This window comes from Vanellus vanellus (genome assembly GCF_965231255.1).
Source record: "Vanellus vanellus genome assembly, chromosome: 2".
NCBI lineage: Eukaryota > Metazoa > Chordata > Aves > Charadriiformes > Charadriidae > Vanellus > Vanellus vanellus.
The window spans coordinates 20105612-20125595 of record NC_138906.1 but is presented as its reverse complement, the minus strand read 5'-3'; the positions used below and the strand labels follow the sequence as shown (position 1 = coordinate 20125595).

At 41.9% G+C, this 19984-nt stretch overlaps 1 protein-coding gene across 1 annotated transcript in view; it reads left to right on the top strand.

Moving 5' to 3' along the window:
- The first annotated feature begins 240 nt into the window (after positions 1-240).
- The window catches only part of KIAA1217, a 102044-nt gene continuing 82300 nt past the window's right edge, over positions 241-19984 (top strand). The window contains exons 1-2 of the mRNA XM_082498971.1: positions 241-392; positions 17983-18181. Of these exons, the coding sequence (XP_082355097.1) occupies positions 290-392; positions 17983-18181 (302 nt within the window). The 5' untranslated portion in view covers positions 241-289. The remainder of the gene's footprint in view (positions 393-17982; positions 18182-19984) is intronic.

Sequence of the window (19984 nt, the reverse complement as noted above, 5' to 3'; positions counted from 1 at the left end):
TTGCAATATGGGTGTTCAACCATAAAAGCCATAGGAGAATATCCAAGGACCCTGTTTTCCTAAACAACCTACACAGAAGTGACCTTCAGCATACCAGTATTTGAAGAAGTTTGGACTTCTTCCTTCTCTCTCTCTTTTTTTTCCCCCCCCATATTCCTGTTTCAATACACCAATAATGAAATACTGTGTTTTGCAGACAAGAAGCCCAAAGCCGTCCCAGAGCCCACAGCCCAATTTGGGTGACCAGACAGAACACCTCTCTGAAGCATCTGCTGATTCCTTAGAGGCCATGTCCGAGGGCGACTCTCCAACCCCCTTTTCGAGGGGCAGCCGCACGCGGGCAAGCCTTCCCGTGGTGAGGTCAGCAAACCAAACGAAGGAAAGATCACTGGGTAAGACCCTGCTTCAGTCCTTCTCCTCTTTGCTCTTAGCCTGTGTTTTCCCTTTGTGCCTGGAAAACAGTCTTTAAATAGTTGGAGGTTAAAAATTAAAGACTTTGGTAGCACTTTATTTTTAATGTCACATTGTTCTTTGGAAATGGGCTCAGTATGGGGTACTGGGTAACTCGGGGGAACAGTGAAATTATTTTCATAAGATCTGGAAGTGTGCTGGGAACATGGTAGACAAGGAGAAAGACATAGACCCTGACATGAAATGCTGACTCACAGTTAAAACGCGATATTGCAAATTTTTGCCAAGCCTGTGCGCTATGTGGCAGTGAACTTAGTACAAGGTTGCCCACCCATTTTCAGACAGGAGACACAAGGGTTTTACTTTATCATCTCTTCAAAGCCAGACCTGGTTGGAAGAAGCCTAGAGAGATTATGGCCTGACAGATCCAGCTCTTAGTGAAAAGACTTGGTATTTGCGTGGCGGTAGCTTTCCAGGCAGAGGATTTGAATGGATATGCTGACAGAGGTGCCCTTTACTTTGGGGCAGAGCCCTTCCATCTGCATGGTGACACAGGTGATATGTTAGCGCAGGTGGATGTCTCTGCTTCCTGCGTTCTTCCCATATCTCAGGGTTTAATTAAACCCAGCTGTGAACCAGAGCTCCTTTTATAAGAGTGGATTTAGTCCTGGAGACTGCTCTCAGTTGATGGATGATACTACTAAAGGCTGTTTTTTTGAGGGAGGACACCAGAGGGCAGTTAAACTGCTGCAAGAAGGTGGCATTAACTCGCATGCGGATTGCTGAGGAAGACAGGTTTTTGCTCAGAGGTAATAAACTGAAATGCTGCTTTCCTGTAGACTCATCTCCCAACATACAGAGTGACATAAACCAAAGGCTGGGCTGTAAATCATACCATGCTTGTAAGCTTGGCACAGTGGTTTACTCGTTCCTCAACAATCTAAGGCAGTTTCAGTCAAGAATATTATGATATCTGACAAACACAACAAATGAGAAGAAAACAGGGCTGGAAGGGGTCCCTGCCACCCCTAGAGCTGGCAAGTGCAGAGCAGCAGGGGTAGGGACAAAGGGCTGATCCCTGCCCGTGTCAGCTCATCGAGTGGCACTGCTGCCCTCCCAAAGCCCTGTGGGCCACCGATATGTCAGGCTCTTTGGGGAGAAATTTTGAAGACTTCAACCTGGAGAAGACTTTTTGGTTCAGTGGCACTTTTAAGAGCAAGTGTGTAGCGCACGTATGTTTACTATACATGCAGAGGATTCATCTCTGCCTATATGTCACTGCTGGATAGGGCGTCCTCAGAATGGCTTGCTTCATCCTGAGATTTTCTGGAAAACACGTATTTGTTTTGTTTGCGATGTCAAGTGGGTTGAGCTTTGCAGGTCCCTGTGCGACTCGCAGTCCAGCCTCACTGTGTGGGTTTCAGCTGGCATTTAGCGATTACCCCAGGCCATGTAGGGTATCTCAGCTCTGAACTTCTGTTTCTGGAGTACTGCGTCCAGCTCTGGAGACTCCAACAGAAGAAGGACATGGACCTGCTGGAGCATGTTCAGAGGAGAGCCACGAGGATGATCCAAGGGCTGGAGCACCTCTCCTATGAGGAAAGGCTGAGAGAGCTGGGGCTGTTCAGCCTGGAGAAGAGAAGGCTCCGGGGAGATCTTATTGAGGCCTTCCAGTACCTAAAGGGGGCCTACAGGAGAGCTGGGAAAGGACGTGTGATAGGACGAGGGGGAATGGCTTTAAACTGGAAGAGGGCAGGTTTAGATTAAACATTAGGAAGAAATTTTTCACTTTGAGGGTGGTAAGGCACTGGAAGAGGTTGCCCAGAGAGGCTGTTGAGGCCCCATCCCTGGAGGTGTTCAGGTCCAGGCTGGACACGGCCTTGGGCAACTTGGTCTAGTGGGAGGTGTCCCTGCCTATGGCAGGGGGGTTGGAACTCAATGATCTTCAAGGTCCCTTCCAACCTAAACCATTCTATGATTCTATGATTGTATGTGAGCTGAGAATTGACAAACAGTTTTCAGAAAGCTTTTTGTTGGCATCAAAGGGGGTGGCCTGCTATGCACTGGTGCTTTGTGCAGTGTTTTCTCCCCCAAAAGCTGAGCTAGAAACAGCTTTCTCATTGTCAGTGTGTACATATGAAAAGAACACCACCCTGTTTCTGGAAAAGACATAAGTGCTCATCAGTATGAATAAGCCTGGTAGGCTATAGGAAGGGCTGCACTGGATTAAACCAAGAGTCTGCCTGGCCCCATATTTTGTCCCCAAGAGACCATAGTCTAGGTCTTGCTAGTATAGGCAAGAGTAAGAGCAGGGTAAGTATGTGTACATATGATCCTTCCTCTGAGTAGTCTCCCAGCCTCAAGCTACCTTTGACTTAGGGATTTCGTGGTTATGGTTTCTGCTTGTGTAATAACCTTCAAGAGATGTCTCCTCCAGGTATTTGTTCAGTCTCCCTTTGAATCCATGTAAATTTTTCACATCCGCAACAGTGCAGCTGTGACTTTGGCAGCAAGTTTTGCTGGTTTACTGCCCAACTATCGCTTTTCTCTTGCTTTGTTCTGTATTTGCTTATCTGCCCTAAGTTAATGTCATGCCCCCCTGTCCTTGTGTTGGAAGTGACAGCAAACATTAGATCACTATCTGCTTACCCTGGGCCATCTCTGATTTTGTAGGCCTGTCATTTCCCTCAGGTCATCTCTTCTCCAGGCTGAGAAGTGCTGCTGTAATCACTTGCTTATCACCCAGAAACCATCCCAGATATTTGATTTTCCTTGTTGCCCTTCTTTGCACTTTTTCCAGTTCCACAGTATCTTTGCTGAGATGAGAAGACCAGAGTTGCAGAAGCTCACTGTTTAGTCCACTCTTAAGCCCTTTTCTTAGTATCTGTTGCATATGCAGAAACGTGTTGTCCAGGTCCTAATGGAGGAGAGCCATGTGAAGATATACAATTTTATTGAATGGTCAGGATTTCAGACCTTGCAAGGCACCCTGTCTCAGCCTGTCTTTGATATACGACAGACAAGACCCTGACTTACTCAGCATGAACAGGCAAAATGCAGGGGAAAAAGGCAGGGAGGGAAGGAAGCAATGCAATATGAAGCGTTTGAGTTGAGAGTTTTTTAGATTTGAGAGGTTTTAGATTTGAAATTGGAGCAAAATAAGCCTTTTCCCACTTGCATTGCAGGAGGGGTCACAGCGATGTGTGTAGCTTTAGGGATCATCATACTAGCCAAATAGGAAGTAATACATTGTCACCACCCCGCAATCTGTCATTTTCAAATTGTTCCAGGAACTATTCATGGCCAATGGTTTGTTTTAAAAGATAGTCTAAAGATGATTCTAAAATAGTTCAATTTTAGATTGTTATTCTTCAATATATTTCTTTTACAATAATGTCCTTTTCTGTCTTTTCTGCCAGTGTGTTCCAACACCACCATTAGTGATGTTCTGAAATTTTAATTTTGAGACTCTCTGCAGAGTGTGGCCCTGTTAGGATTGTTTTTACTTCCAGCAGTACAAGGGGAGTGTTTACTTTTAAAAAACAAGCAACTGTTTATAACTTCAATTTTAAAAGCATCATGAAAATATTTCTGTTCACATGATTTTAAACAAGCTGTCTGTAATCACCTTCCTTTCCATCTCTATTAATTTTTTAATTTAATCTAATTTAAATATAAATTATGTTTTGATCACCAGCCAACATAATTTCAGTGTGGAAAATGACCAACTTCTGTGAATTTTTATTAATTTTACATTTAATATCTCAATGCCATCTTTCTAAAAACCTGATGTTTTCTTTTTGAATTCTAATTCTTCTGTAGGTTCCTATTTTATTAACTACATATGAGTCAGTTTGTTTCTAAATTGTGGTCTGAATTAACATGGAGCCTCAGAAGGACGAGCGGTTAATGCATTTTGGCTACCCCAACATCATGGTTTTGTCAGTCAGGACTAATCTAACAGGACATGGTATTCTGACATGCAAAGTTATGGCACGCCATGTGGAGTTGGCCCAGAAAACAGTATTCCAATTGTGGGCCCATTTAAAATTTCAGCCACAGTTTTCAAAATGAAGGTCTTTCTTGGCTAAGAGGTCCATCAGAAATCAGCACTTGTCTCGTCAATCTGCAGCCTGGAGACAAAGTGAGATATTAAAATAAATTAACTCACTGTGCAAGAGAAAATGAAATGTAATTTAAAATATCTATTTGAAAGCTGGGAGTTCTTCCAGTGTGATAACTGTGGGAAAAAATTATCTAGCAAAACTGTCAGAGCGAGAATCAGCTGAAACCTGGAAAGCGCTCAATAGCTTTCAACAAACTTCACTTGCAATTTGCCTGGAGGAAGCAGAACCTGAGAAGCGCCCGGCGAGGTTCCGCCAGCAGCTAGCCTGTGCCCGCACCACAGCTCGCTGCGGATCCGGTACCTCCCCAACGAAATGAAGACTGACAAATATTTTCACTTGTAGTCTCTTGTGGCACAGCTGTACAAACGATGGGCCTGATCCTTCGTAAGGGCAGGTGCCGGCATCCTCTGGTGATGGAGCAGTCAGGGCGGTTGAGGAGATCGGTCGCAGCCCCGAAGGGCAGGGTGTGATTAACACCTCCCATCGCAGTAACAGCTGTAGGTGCCCCCTCCGGGATTGGGCTGGGTTGGATTAAGGAAGAGTATGGTATTAGGAGGGATTTCCATAAATGCACAAGGATGTGGGTTCGAGAAATCACTGAGGAGGATGAAGCTTTATGGCTGGTGTGCTGCAGGCGCCTTCTCTGGGTGTCCCGGCCAGGGCGCCCGGCTGCTCTGGTCCATATGAATAAGAAGCAGAGGATGATTTAGCTCCTTGTTGGCAAACCTGTGCCTGAAATTAGATGGCATTGAAAGGCCTCTGCAGAAATGTCTGATTCTGCCAACATTTACATTTTATTTGCCTTCAGAGTGATTACTCACAGGAGTAGAATTGCACAACCAATTAAGGATTGGCATGGGGATGGTCTTAAACAATCATGGAATATTCTGAACATTATTTGTTAGACCCCCAATTCCAAGTTTTAGCAGGCACAGGTTTTAGTGTCTTATTAATTAATTTAGTGCCATCTTCTATGGAAGTACTGTTCTGATTATAATAGTAACATTTGGATCTTTTGTAGCATTTCTTGCAAAGCCTGTTAAAAAAGAGTCGGGGCCATAGTTAAAATTTTACACATAGGAAAACTTTTGCAGAGAGAGAGGGATAGTGAATTAGTTGCTGTCACCCAACAGTAGAAATAACTCTCTATACATGTGTATGCAATGTACTATAAGACTTACACAGAAAAATATAAATGTTAAAGATAAACTTATATTGGTGGTAATTAATTGTTATTTACTATTTACGAGCTAGAAATTAAAATAGGCATGTTAAATCAGGCAGAAGATGAGTGAATGGCCAGAGATTTTATAAGAAAAGTTTGTGATTTGTGAGGAGTGGCACTGCCCTCTCGGAGCCCTTAGGGCCAGATTCAAACCTAATGAAGTCAGCTGGATCTTCAGTTTAATTCATGGGAGAGGAACTCCCTGGGAACTGCATTTCAAGTTAAGGCTAAGTATAGCTTTAATGTATTCAGTCATCTTAAAGAAATTTTCCCTATCTTGTCTTTTTACAATGTATGCAAAACAGCCAACATGCAAAAAGGTCATGTAAATATTTGCTGTCATGGTCAGATACATTAACATGGGCTGTCAGGTCTATAGGAAAAACAGCCAGAAACAACTAGTTCCAATTATTGAACTGAAACACAGATCCTGGGAAATTAAAATATTCTAAGGTAATAGTAGGTTTTCTGTCCAACTTTCCTAGACTTTATCTTCTTTCACATTTCTTCAAATTATAGCTGAAGTTTTTGGACTTTGAAAGAAAAAAACCCAAACCATCACCTCTTACCTGAAATACTTTGCATCAAAAGAGCAAAAGAAGGTAAACAATCATATTGACATATCACAGTGCTGGGAGTTTTTTCTGTTTCATTTATTGCCCTTACATGATTTGTGAAAGACAGCTATATGGAAGAGTGAAATATGGATCTTCCCAAGCTAGCACTTGTGCACTCAATTATTGTTTAATTAACACGTTCTTCCTCCTATAAGAGAATGTCTTGTGTGTACCTGAAAAAAAATGCTTCAAAGAAGCAAGATCTTATTTAGTACATACTATTTCAACAGAAGTACATTCTGTCTCAAAAGCTGATGAGCAGTATGTTTTAGAAGCTGTGTCACACTGGAGCTGAATTTGACTCCATTGCAGGAGACTGTATCAGCATGGATCCAGTGGGTTCATTGCAGTGATACTGGAGTAGATGTACAGCGTGCTGTAGAAAACCATTAGCTATGCAAGTCTGTATCTGTCACTGCTGTATCTGTTAAATGTTTTTTGAATGCAATCTTTATTATTTATCTGCACTGCAGTAATACTATGTCATGGTTTGGGCCAGACATGCTAAAGAACCCCGACTGAAAATGGGACCTCAGCACATTGGGTTATATACATAGTGAGAAAATACTCCTATTGCTAGACCTTGCAACATGAATAAACTAGAATGAAAAGCGGTGAAGGTAAAGGGAGAGGTAGGGTAATTAGGGTCCAAGTTGATAAGCTGAATAAAGCTATGTCAAGGTGGCAGTGACTTTCCTCTTTACCCCAAATCATGCCTTCACAGAAGGTGCAATGTCTTCGTCCTGCTCTACCACCACTTCTTATTCTGATTTAGCAGCATCAATTTGGGCTTTCAGCATTTGGTGTCTGCTGGAAGAGGGATTTGGCAGCTGGAACAGCTTGCACAGGCCAAGCTACCCTTCAGAGGAAAGGTAGGAGGCCAGATGGAGCTGTCCCATGGGTTGTATCTGGCACAGGAGCTATCACTTGGACAAATTTGATCTAATTTTCATGTTAGGTAAAATTTGTAAGTCTACCTCTAATACAGTAAGTCACACAAACTCCAGACCCTTCCCTTTGCACAAGGGCATGCAAAGAAAAAAGTGTATTGCAATTCCATGCTTTGCAAGACGTGTAACATTTTGGCCAAGCAAAGAAGCATAGTACTAGCCTGTCGCTCAGCACAGTGTATTTAGGATTTGCTGCCAGTGCTGACAGCAAGTCCCTGAATGAGGACAGCTCTTGGATTAGTCATTGCTCCCAATACCGTTTATGTATTTAGGCAGTGATTCTAATTCATAGCCACTATGCTGGGCCTGAGTACAGGTTTCTCTTCCCAAAGGGGAATACTGTGATCTCTGTGATATCATGTAACTCTGTCTCTTGTTTTTGTTCTCATTCTCTCTCTCTTTTGCATGTTTGGCTATAGAGTAGCTCAATTTAAACAGGATAAGAGAATAATCACTACATCAGAGGCTGGTGGATAGGCTGCTGATTAGGGTTCTCTGTTGGGATATTAGGGACAATGGTCTGAGCAACTCTCAAGATGGGAACCCTTCTGGATAAATTTTTAACTACTCAACTGTTTTATAAAAGACAAGCACTTGGTACCATTGCTTCCACCCAATTACCTTCTGTGATGAATGGACCAGCTGAGGGGAAGAGGGCAGAGCAGTGGATGTTGTTTATCTTGGCTTTAACAAGGCCTTTCACGTCTCTCATAGCATCCTTATAGCTACACAGGGGACATATGGGTGGCCTTCAAGGTGAGTAGGGCTCAATGCTTTAAAGTCTAGCTGGCAGCTGGTTGTCAGTGGTCTTCCTCAGGGGTAGACTCTGGGGCCAGTACTTTTTAACATCAACAACCTGGCTGTTGGGATAGAATGAACCATCAGCAGGATCAAGTCTGACGCTAAGTTTGGGAGAGCTTTTAGTATGCTGGAGGGTCGGCCAGCCACTCACTGGGACCCCAGTGAGCCAAAGGAGTGAGCTAGCAGGGACTTCAGGAAGTTCCACAGAGGCAAATGAAATCTTTCAGCAGGGACAGAATAGGCCTGTGTGACAACATAGGCAGGGACAGACTGCCTTGGGAGCAGCTTTGCAGGAAGGACTTAAGGTCTGACAACAAGCAGGTTGAGGAAAGTGATTATTCCCCTCTTCACAGCGTTTTGAAGTGGCACATGGAGTATTATGAGTTTTTATTCCCCTTGTACAAAAGAGATAATGACAAACTGGAGAGAACCCAGCAAATGACCTCTTGGCATTCTTCTCCTTAACCACACTAACTCAGCTCACAGGTCCAAGATCCTGTGTAATGTAGGCCTTAATGACTTAACAAAAAGTCAGGCTGCGTGTCAGAGCCCACATTGGTGGATTTCTGGTGTGAAGCTGTAACCATCTGTGCTCTTACATGCTGATGGCTCAACCCCTAAACTTGCTAATGACAGCAGTGAACTATTTAGAAATGAAATAGCTTCAGAAGTATTGAAGAGAATTCCTACCGTAAATACAGAAAATCTGCTATATGCACCAGAACTACCAAGTCATGTATGGCCTACGTGACTTTAATACTCCATGACTATGGAGTATTAAACTGGTGACATTCTACACATCAATTCTACATGAATTAGTACTAAAAATCAGGGTTTATAAAAATAGTCACCACTCAAGTAATGTGTGTTTGGTACAGCTGATTTATATAGGAAGGAAATGCAATTGAGTAGGATCTCTCTCTTTGTGTTTATTCAAGAGGAATAATACATATTCCAAGAAATTTAATGGATGTTTTCTTGCCTTTTTTGCTATTTCCCCTTTAAAAGTTGCTAACAAAAATGTCCCTATGGAAAATACTTGCTTACAGTGTCCGTAAATGCTTAACATGCCTACGTAGTCTTTGGCAGACACATCCTCTGAAGTTGTACTAACCAGCTTACTACCTTTGGCTGGGAGCCGGCTGGCCATGGCTTGCTGGCTTCTTCAGAGGTCAGGGGCTCAGCTTCTGGTGGGCAAAGGTAGTGCGGCTGTGAGAGCCTGTGTAGGCAGGTCCTGAGCCTGTTCGTGTGTAGTTCTCTGATTTTATTGCGCTAAACTGGTGAATGTGAACTGGAGTAAACGCAGCGTGGCAGAGCCTATGGGTCCTCTGAAAACCAGCTCTCGTACACATCAGATTTCTAGTTCATCTCACTGAGTTGTTCAGTTGTCATTTTTTTTATATTTTGTCTCATTAAGTATGACAGGATTTTTGTGTCCTTCCAAGTTTACTGGTGGTGTTTTGTCAGTTAGGGATATGAAGAAGTCATCTTGCTGGTCAGTTGGGCTATTCTGGCAAGAGCAAGGGTATAGATGCAATTATTATCCAAACATCATCCTGCCAGAACAATGTTTTCCACCTGGGGAACTGGTTAAACTGAAATGTTCCCACAAACTTTCTAGCTGATAGAAGTAAATGTCTACACTTGATGGACTCACTGACATAGGTATATGTACAAAATTGTCTTTTGGCAATAGGCTATTTCACAGGTTTTATCTGCAGATAGGACAAATACCAGTTTTTCTTTATGTAAAAAAGTTGTCCATTTTCTTTTTGGTTTTTGCTTTTTCTTCTTAGCCAGCTAAATGTATCTGTTTGTAGAAAAGTGCTAGTATTTGAGTGATAGTTAAAAATCTTTATTTCTCATAATGCTTTGATAGAAATTTTATGTGACACTACTGAATTTTCCATGTGTTTTTTCATTAGGTAATAAATCTATTGCAGAATTACTGCAAGTCACTGTAAATAGCAGAAAAGGCTGAAATAGCAGTAAGGAGTAGTACTGGACTAAATTAAAAAGTTCCTGTGTTTATTGAAATTGTTATAAAACAACTTAATACTTTAAGCAAAACTCTTCAGGCTATTCTGTAAGAAAATGACATAAAATAAATAATTGGGTTTATTTCATTAAAAGATCTACTTTTTGATTCTCTTAGTACTTGAAGACAGCTAAGGATATTTATAGGCATTTTCTGAATGTGGAGGACAGAGTATCAGCAGGGAGTAGGTAATGGAAGCTAGTACGAGTGTTTCAGGCTAGAAATACCACGAGGATCTGGCAATGACCTCAGACTAGTTGAAAATGTGTATGGTAAAATAAGAGAGTCAAGTCTTGAGGCTGTGGAAATTAAGAACTGTGTATTGAGGAATTTCTTCCACACTGCAAGAGTTGTTACTTTAGTGAACTTGTGTCTGCACAACTTTTGCAGAATTTGGTGACAAGGACACCAACTGTGCGTTATCTTTGTTTATCTGATACCTGGGGGGAGGGAGAACAATATGGGCCTATGCCACCATTACAGTCTTATATATTACAATTTTGTCAAATAAAAATCAAAGAAAAATTGCAAGGATCTTGGCATTTTGGTAAAAACAAAAAAAAAATTGTAAAGTGGATTTTGAAGAAATGCTTGGCAGTTTTTATTGTGACCCCCTCTGGATTGACCTGAAGCGTCCCAAGAAAAATAGCTATTATCAAGATTTTAAAGGTTATCCTTAGTTTTTAAAACTGATGCAAGTCTCAACTAAGGATTTGACATAAATATGAGGAAGAAACAAGGGTGCATTTTCTCACTTTTGCTTGTTGGTATTGCTGCTGACTTCAGCGTAAGGGAAAGTGCAGACAGAGCCGTGACTCAATGGACATACGGTGGAAGATCAAGCTACACCAGCATGAAAAAACAAAGATTATCCATCATCTTAAAAAGAGATGGTTAACTGATGGTCAGGTAAAGAGTGAAACAAATCTAGTGCCAACTTTGCCAACCTCGAACTCAATATTATGTTATTTAATTTACTTTACAAAACATAGCTCAACGTGATTTCTGGCAGTTCTCACTTCTTTTCCTCACCATGTGCTCCCTATTTCTTCAACTTAAGAGACAGCTTGCTTTGCTAGTTTACATAAATACCGTTTCTATATACCCTGTACTAATTCGTAATATACTAATACACATTTTAGATGTTATTATTCACCCAACAAGATCTGTAAGTATTTTGTCCCCGTTGGAGTTATACCTAGCTTTGCACCTTTGATTTAAAGAAATTCCAGAGCTCCCAATGCATCCAGGTTTTGATTGCTGTAGCCCAACCGGCTTTACTAATTACTTGAAATTTTCAAATTGGACATGAAATCTCCAGAGGATACATAGAGTGGCTGGGTCAGAAGACAGTAGCAGTACCTAGCAGAAATCATGCCAGTGATTTCTGGTTCTGTGGGAAGGTTTCAAAGCTCTAGCACCCAAGCACCCAACATCAGACAAATGCAGATATTATAATCAGTTAATACTTCTCTTCAGACAGGAGCCTGTGGATTAAGGTGTTGCTAAATGTCAGTAGATATCTCAGTGCAGAAATTTGCATTTCTGCCTACACGGAGAGCGTCCTGAAGTTTCACAGGAAAGAAGCTCATGAACTCCAATTTAAGCTTTGACTGTATTTTATTTCATAACAGTGAGGAGTTATTTAGCTCCTCTGCCTCAGTTTTCTCTTCTTCGTTATGAGAAGAGAATGCTGAGAGGATTATGTGAGTACCAGTATTTTTCCATTTAAAATTCATTGTATGAGAGAATTAACTGATATTTATAAAGGTCACAGAAGATGACTCAATCGTGTGTTAAAACTTATTCTTGATTTACCAGGTGTTTAACTTTTCTTTGCTGTTATGTGCTTCATATTTCTCTCTTAAATCACCACTTTGCAAGGATAATTCCTGTTCTGTAAATAAAAGTCAGTTGTGATTAAAGCTCTTCTAAGCATCTGAGCTGCACAGCACTGAGATCATTGTTAGCAATATAACCATGATAACGTGGTGTTTATTCGGTGTTAGGTCAGCACCGTGTATTAGGTGGAGGTGCTGAGAAATGTGAGCTGGGTGGTGTCATGCTGCCGGCATAATGTTGACTTTTGCCTTAAGGACTAAACCTTTACCAGTTGTAACTAAGGAGTTATGACCTTACCGGTATGGGTGCAGTGCTGAGCCGTTTTGGTTGTGCAGCTCCTTGCTCTAAAGCCAGCCTAGACCCCATGAGTTCAGGTATGGTTCACCATTGCGCTGCGTGGGCGCATCCTCAGCTGCCAAGTGGGTCTTACAGCCCAGGGGCAGTGTTTGAGATGAGCGTCTTGCTATGCATCTGGTGCAGCCGCGTGAGCTGCAGCCGCAGCATTAGCGGTCCTCAAAGCTGGGCCAGCTGGACTGAAGGTGTAGGATGGCTGCTCTGGGCACCCTCTAAGCCCAGCGCTGATGGCTTCAGCTTGTGCAGGAGGCATTGCCTATGTAAATCAGGTTAACAGTGCATCTTTCATTGCACTGTATTGTGTTTCATGTAGACCAGCCCTGAGAGAAATCACGAAATATTTCACAAGTCCTGCTCTCACTGACCCTTGGTAAAGAGGGAGCAGAAAGTCTTTTATTTTTGAAAGAGCTCTGTATGCAGGGAAGGAAAGGGTGATCATGTGGTGTGTTCGCATGATCATCATCAGATATGGTTTTTGTGCTTGTAAACCTTTAGTTGAACATGACCTTTCACCTCTTGGGTGTTTAATTTCCCCTACTATAAAACATACCTTTCTGTTGACAGGAATGTTGTGAAGCAATTTGTACAGAGGTTTGAGTTTCTAAGGCCTGGCTTACACATAAATGTTTTCAGCTATGGCCTGTGCTTAATGCCGTGGCCTGTTGCCCAAAGGGTGAAGAACGATCAGAAACTCCAGAGGTATTTCTGAAACTGAGTTATACCAGCATGGTGAAGGGGAAAGGTTAACATCACGGTTTGCCTTGTAGCTGTAGGAAAGCTCAGGGCTGGTGGTATCTAGCAGCACCTAGAAGTGGTGGCCTCAGTGTTGTCTGACTTGGACTTTCAAAATAGTTGCATGGTGTAGTTTCCTCGTTCACACTGATCTTCATACCTGTCCTCTAGAGTAGCAGGGCATTTTGCAGTCCTGTTTGTTTTGTGTTTTATAAAACTCATCACAATCTTCATGTTTCGGGTAAATCCATTGTAACAGAAGTGTAAGTGCAAGAGGGGCTTCAGGGTACATGGAGACATTAACATTCGTTGTGTTTAACTTTCTTTCCAGCAGCTTTTCTGGCATATATGCTGTGCCCTAACTAAAGCCATGTCTGAGTTAGATTCTCTTTCTTCTTGCTTTAAATCTCCATGGGAGTAATTTTTTAGCTGAAGGTAAAACAAACCTCAGAGCTGCAGCAGCTTCCATGATGTTGGGCCTGTGGGTATTGCCAGTGTTCAGAGTTTCAGCAGAGCAATGTGTGGGAGAAAAATAACGTCAATGACTTAAAATAATGGATTTTGAGTCTCTTTATCCTGTCATGCTGAAGCTGGATTTTTAGAAGTGAGCAGTTAGTTTCGTCAAATGGGAAATGCCCTAAAGCATTGCTCTATCATGATATGGATCAGACAACTCAAGAGGAAAGGCAGTAGTTTTATTTAAAGGCATGTGATTTAAGGGAGAGTAAGGAAAAAAGAATTTATTGTGCCTTTGAAAATGTCTTTTACCCCTACAGTAAGACTGTGGCCAAAACATTTCTCTGAGTTGTACATTAAAGCTGTATATTTTAAGGCATGATCTTTTTGAATAACATTCATATTTGCTTTGAAAAGCCAAGACCCAAAGATAACTGTAATTTTGTTTTGGATCAATATTTTGTGGGACTGTTGGAGGACAGGCAGAGTCAAGACTGTTCTGAAATGATTTAGACTTCTGTATAAGGAAGATTTTTCAACTCTACCATTTCTTTTGAGTTAATGGTTTCAGTAGCTCAATATTCAGCATATTTTTAGTGGTCTGAAATGCAAAACCAGCATTTTCTGAATTCTGCACTAACTTTTAAACTGGGCAGAAAGGAGAGTCACACACACCCGCAAAGCTGATATGCAGAGTCCATATTTTTAGCCAAAAAAATCTTTTTTCACTATTTAATCCAAGAAAGTTTCAAATGCCAAAATGTAGAAGGTTCCTTATGTTCTTCCTAAGAACTGAAAGCTATGATCAAAAATGAGTATGTTTATGCACTTCTTGGAACAGTGAAATAAATACAATCACATGTGTACTTAATTTTTTTACAAATATAGTTAGTTTCTGAATTCTAAAGAATGTTATCTTCATAGAATATTTGAATGAACACTAAAAAGCCAGTTTTACCCAGAACATAAAGAAATAAATGATGTCTCAAGATAGAAAGAAAGGAAAAATAGTTTAATAACCCATTAAATATTGGCATTAAAAATAAAATTCTCCTCAGTCTTTGAAAGAAAACTAGTGACTTTTCAGTCTGAAATCATTTTTCCACTGAAATTAAAATGGAAGTTTGTAGTAGGATTCATAAAGGGTCTGATTGCAATCTTAATGAAAGAAAAAGTATCAGCTCTTGATAATAGTAGGAAAATGATGTTAACAGCTCCATCTTATAAAACTGGCCTAATATTGTGTAATGGTTAGGTAATGTTGAGTAGTCTGTTTAGTATTATTAGTATAAATTAACATCTTCATTCCCTAGGTGCAAGCACAATTACCTACCCACTGATTGTAAGAACATCTGCCTATGTGTATGTTCATTCCTCTACAGCAATTATGGACAATATAGGGACAAAAAATAGTAAAGACTAAGGGGAAAGAGGGCTCATCTTAGATTAAAATGCCTTCTTTTCTTTTCATTAAATGCCTTTGTATTCTAGGACCTAAGATTTTCCCATTGCTTTTGCTCAGTGTTTGTATCTCAGGACTATCAACTGCCCATCCCATTGCTGATGACTTTCAAGTGAGAATCATTGAGTTACCGTTGAAGTTTTGTGATTTGCTGAGATTTGGTAATGACTGGTGGTAACCATATTGAGGACCTTGTGTTCCCAACCCTGCTGTTTATATTGGCCATGGGAGAACAACATACAGTGCACCTGCACTGCAATTACTATGGTGAATTCTGTTTGTGTAAAGTAGTAGCCCACCTGTATTGGTTATTGGTAGATGCCAAGGCATGGCAGCACAGAATCTGCTCAGGCCCCCAAATCTGCCTGAAAATGTAATAAAAGACTTTAGTGATTAGTTCAGCCTGAATGCTGTCCTCCCATTATGTCACTAGCAGCATCCAAACTGGGAGGTGTAAAACTGCCATGACTGTATATCTACATGAGCTGCAGTGAATTCAGTGTAGATGTTTCTGTGATCACTAATTCTTGAGCAGATCTGATACTATATTCCTTTTCCAAATACTTTCCAATGGCTAGATAGCTTTTGACCCATTTACAAAGCATTTAGCTGTGGCAGTGCCTCTCAGACAGCTGGTGGAAATACAAACTTCAGTGGTATTTTTTGCTTTCTTTTCTGCATTTTTTTTCTCTTCCATCTCATTCTGAGCTGCAAAATGTCTGAAAAGTGGATGCACCACTATATCTTGAGGGCCACCTAGCTGGAAAGCAGCTCGACAGAAAAGGATCTGGGGATCCTGGTAGACACCAAATTGACCATGAGCCAGCAATGTGCCCCTGCAACAAAGAAGGCCAATGGTATCCTGGGCTGCATTAGACAAAATATTGCCAGCAGGTCGAGGGAGGTGATCCTTCCCCTCTACTCAGCACTGGTGAGGGTACACCTGAAGTGCTGTGTCCAGTTCTGGGCTCCTCAGTACAAGAGAGACATGGACATACTGGAGAGAGTTCAACAAAGGGTCACAAGGATGATTAACTCAGTTGGAGCATCTCTCCTATGAGGAAAGGCTGAGAGAACTGGGACTGTTCAGCCTGGAGAAAAGAAGGCTCAGGGGGACATCTCATCAATGTATAAAAATACCTGAAGGGAGGGTGCAAAGAAGACAGAGCCAAACTCTTTTGAGTGATTTCCCGTGACAGGACCAGAGGCAATGGGCACCAACTGAAACATGTGAGATTCCCTCTGAACACTGGGCAACATGTTTTCACTGTGAGGGTGACCAAGCACTGGCAATGGTTGCCCAGAGAGGTTGTAGAGTGTCCCTCCTTGAAGATACACAAAAGTTGACTGGACACCATTCTGGGCAATTGGCTGTGGGTGTCCCTGCTTGAGCAGCAGTGTTGGACCAGATAACCTCCACAAGTGCCTTCGGACCTCAAAGATTCTGTGATTCTGTGATCTGCCATTGTAGTCTTTTTACACCGCTGCAGAAGCTATACCTGCTCCATCTCTTGCAGATGGCAAGAGAATAAAGGTATTTCTTCCTGGCACAACGCAGCGTTGTACAGAGGCACCTGAGATGGCTCAGAAAGAGCACAGTGTGCTCTCATCAATCCATGCCCAGGCAGGATATCCGTGCCTTGGGTACGGACTGAATATGTAGGCTCAGCTGGGCTTACCAGTTCCTGTTTCCTTTGTATCCAGAGTAGTTCGGCTGAGCATTTGCCTCTGCATCTACTCCCTAGTGCTGGCGATCCCAGGAAGTTTCGTAGTTTGGCCGCAATCCTGTGGCAGCCTGTTTCCTGCTGTGCAGGTCCTTATGAGCCTTCCCACATTGGAGATGCTCATGAGAAGACCTTTTGGTAGTCTTTAGGAGCCAGACCCAGCATGGTCAGAGCTAATTAACCCCGTCAAGTCCAGTCTGATTTCTACTGTTGATTGAGATGGCTTTTCTCAGTGCATCAGTCCTTGGAGGGCTTTGTAGTGTGAGATGGTGTGGGACTGGGCTGTAGCAAAGCTAATGAGTCACGCTTGTGCAGTACCGACCAGTGGAGTAGACACCCACTGGTTCTGCTGGAATCAGCATAGCCCTGGCAGGGCCTACACAGGCATCATGGAAGAAGTACTTAGTATCCCTTCACTGAGTCCCTGGTCTATATTATCCATAGTTTTTTTTTTCCATTACCGAGCATCTCACAGCCTCCTGTTCCTTGAAATAGAGTTAGCTATATCAGAATGGTGGGGTTTTTTTGTCTTGAGTGAATAAAAATGTCCATATTTTTCAATTCAGCATCTAAGATTACTCGTGTTTCTCCCCAAGTGCTAAGGATGACTACTAACACTGCTGTGAAACTGAAAGGATCCAAAATTGCTCTTGATTTTGTGTGAGACCTCAGTTTTGCTCCTGCTAGAAGTTTCACCTAGGGCTTTATACTATATAATGCCAGCAAACTGCATTGTGAATATAAAATTACTAGTGATAAATAGAAATCTGGTTTTGGGGTGTTTTGTTGGGTAAGCGTGAGGTTAAAATGCAAAATTTATGTTTAGGGGGAAATGGGTGATATAAAAGTATAAAGTTTTCCCTCAACTGCTTTAAAAAAACCCCACCTTGTGATTTACCAACACCCTCCACTGCAGAGCAGACTGGTGTGTTTGGGATTTTCCATTATCCTTCTTAAGGTAAACTTCCGATTTATCTAACTGAAGAACAGTAAAAAAAGACTTCCAAGCAAAGTGCAGTACTGGAGCAAACATATTTATCAAGGCACAACCGTATCACTGGTCTACGCTCTAGTCCAATAGCGTGTTGAAAAAGAAAATGTTGTATGTGCTTTATGAGTAAGGAGTGTGAGCTGATTTTTCTCTACTTGTTATGGGCTTGGTCTGTGTCCCCATGGGCTTTGAAGCCCAGATCATTTCTGTGCACTTAAGAATACATAACTTGTTATTATATTTTTCTTGTAGGTGTTTTATACCTTCAGTATGGAGATGAAACAAAGCAGTTGAGGATGCCGAATGAAATCACAAGCACAGACACAATTCGTGCCCTTTTTGTAAGTGCCTTCCCCCAGCAGCTGACGATGAAAATGCTGGAGTCGCCCAGTGTGGCCATTTACATCAAGGATGAGAGCAGAAACATATACTATGAATTGTGTGATGTGAGGTAAGTAAACAGCTGTTGGGTTTGTTGGGGTGTTTTGTAGTGCACTTGCAGAATAAAAAGGAGTGGAGTTGATAAGTATCGGACAGATAGTGGCCTGACACATAAAGGCACGTTCGGTGGTACCTGAGTAATATGGGAGGTTTGGTCTGACACTGCCTTCAGCTGTAGGTGCAATATCTGTTGCACAAGCCATTGATAAATACCGTACCTTGTTCAAATATTCATATAATATGTATAGGTTCACATATTTAATATTTCATTGAATTTTAACTGAGACATAAATATTTAAAATATGGAACACAAACATTTACAGAAAAACTTTTTTTCTTTGCTGTCAAGCCTGATCCTTGTGAGCCTGAAGTTACAAATACAAATGTCACTGATGTCCTCACAACAGTGCCCATTATTCATCATCTAACAGTGCTAAAGGTCCGTGACACTGGTGTCCGCTGCTGCAGCACCCCCACCACCTTCCTATTTTATGTCCGGATGCAGCAACTGATGCAGTCACTTCCCATCACTAATTCAGAGTTTGGTCAATAAATGATCTGACTAACATCTGGGTGCATCTTTCTATCCTTTATTTTGTGGGATTGCAGCTGCTTAATTAACCATGTTCTTTCAGTCCTGATGTCTGCGCTCTTCGAGCAGAGGGACCAGGTTCTTAGGGTCCCTAGAAAGTCCCACATCACATAGCAACAAAACTCTCAGGCACACCTCAGACATGTTCTGCCCTATAAAATTATGCAAGGAAATATGGTGGGCCTTTGTGCCATCCTTTTCATAAGAAGTTATGTGATGAAAAGAATGGACCGAGGAGCGTAAGAAGATGAAGGAGAAAGTAGAAAAGGTGTTTTCTCTCTGCCAGTCTACCACTAGTGCAGGAAGATGATGTGAAAGTAAGAGAATTGTACCGTCCGCTGCTGCCTTGTTTCTTCCTGAGATCTGGTGGCTCTGGTGCTTCTCCATATCATGTTGCAGTTAAAAAAGCAAGTTTGAGCTTTTCTAGCCTTGCCACTTCCAATTCCCTCTTTCTTCCTCTAAGTCTTTGAACAGCACCGCACTCGATTTTCTCTCCTCTGTCTTGCTCTCTTCAGGCTGTCTATCCAGTGTCTTGTCATTAGCCAGCCTCTTGGATTTCAGTTTCTGCTTTTTTATCTTCCTTGCTTTGCAGACTCCCACACCCCTGTTTCACCACTGTAATGCCTATGTTAAGACCCATCTGATTTTTTGCAGCATCATTCATCATGTGCTCAAGTTTCTTATACATCAAACAGTCTATTCACAAGACTGGATCAACTGATTAAATCAAGATACGGGTTACTACGTCTTTGTTGCAAAGCACATTACTGCCAACCGTCATCTGGCCCATCGGCTCCTTCTATCTCACTTTATCCCTCCATCTTCCCTTGAGTTTCAGACTAACAGTTTATGACTTCATCTCCTCCCTGCCCCCGAGAATGTGGTTGTTGATTATCTTAATACCACTCCACCTTTTTTTCCCTTGCTCCCATTGCAGGCGTCACTCTGCCAACCTCAGGCCTGGCTCAGTCCCAACATCTGCTTCCTCTGCTCCTATGGCTGCATTGTAGAGCATTTCTAGAGGAAATCCCACGACCCAGCTGACTTCCTCCATAACAAAATTCCCTCCTTCAGTTCTGCCACCCTTCTCACTAAGGAAACGTCAGCAATTCCAGCTTAATGGAGTCCAAAGAATGCACTAACAGCTGCATTTTCACTGGTTTTGAATAATTTCCACAACAATTTCTTTATTTCTGTTCCTTACTCTTCACAAGATCTTGC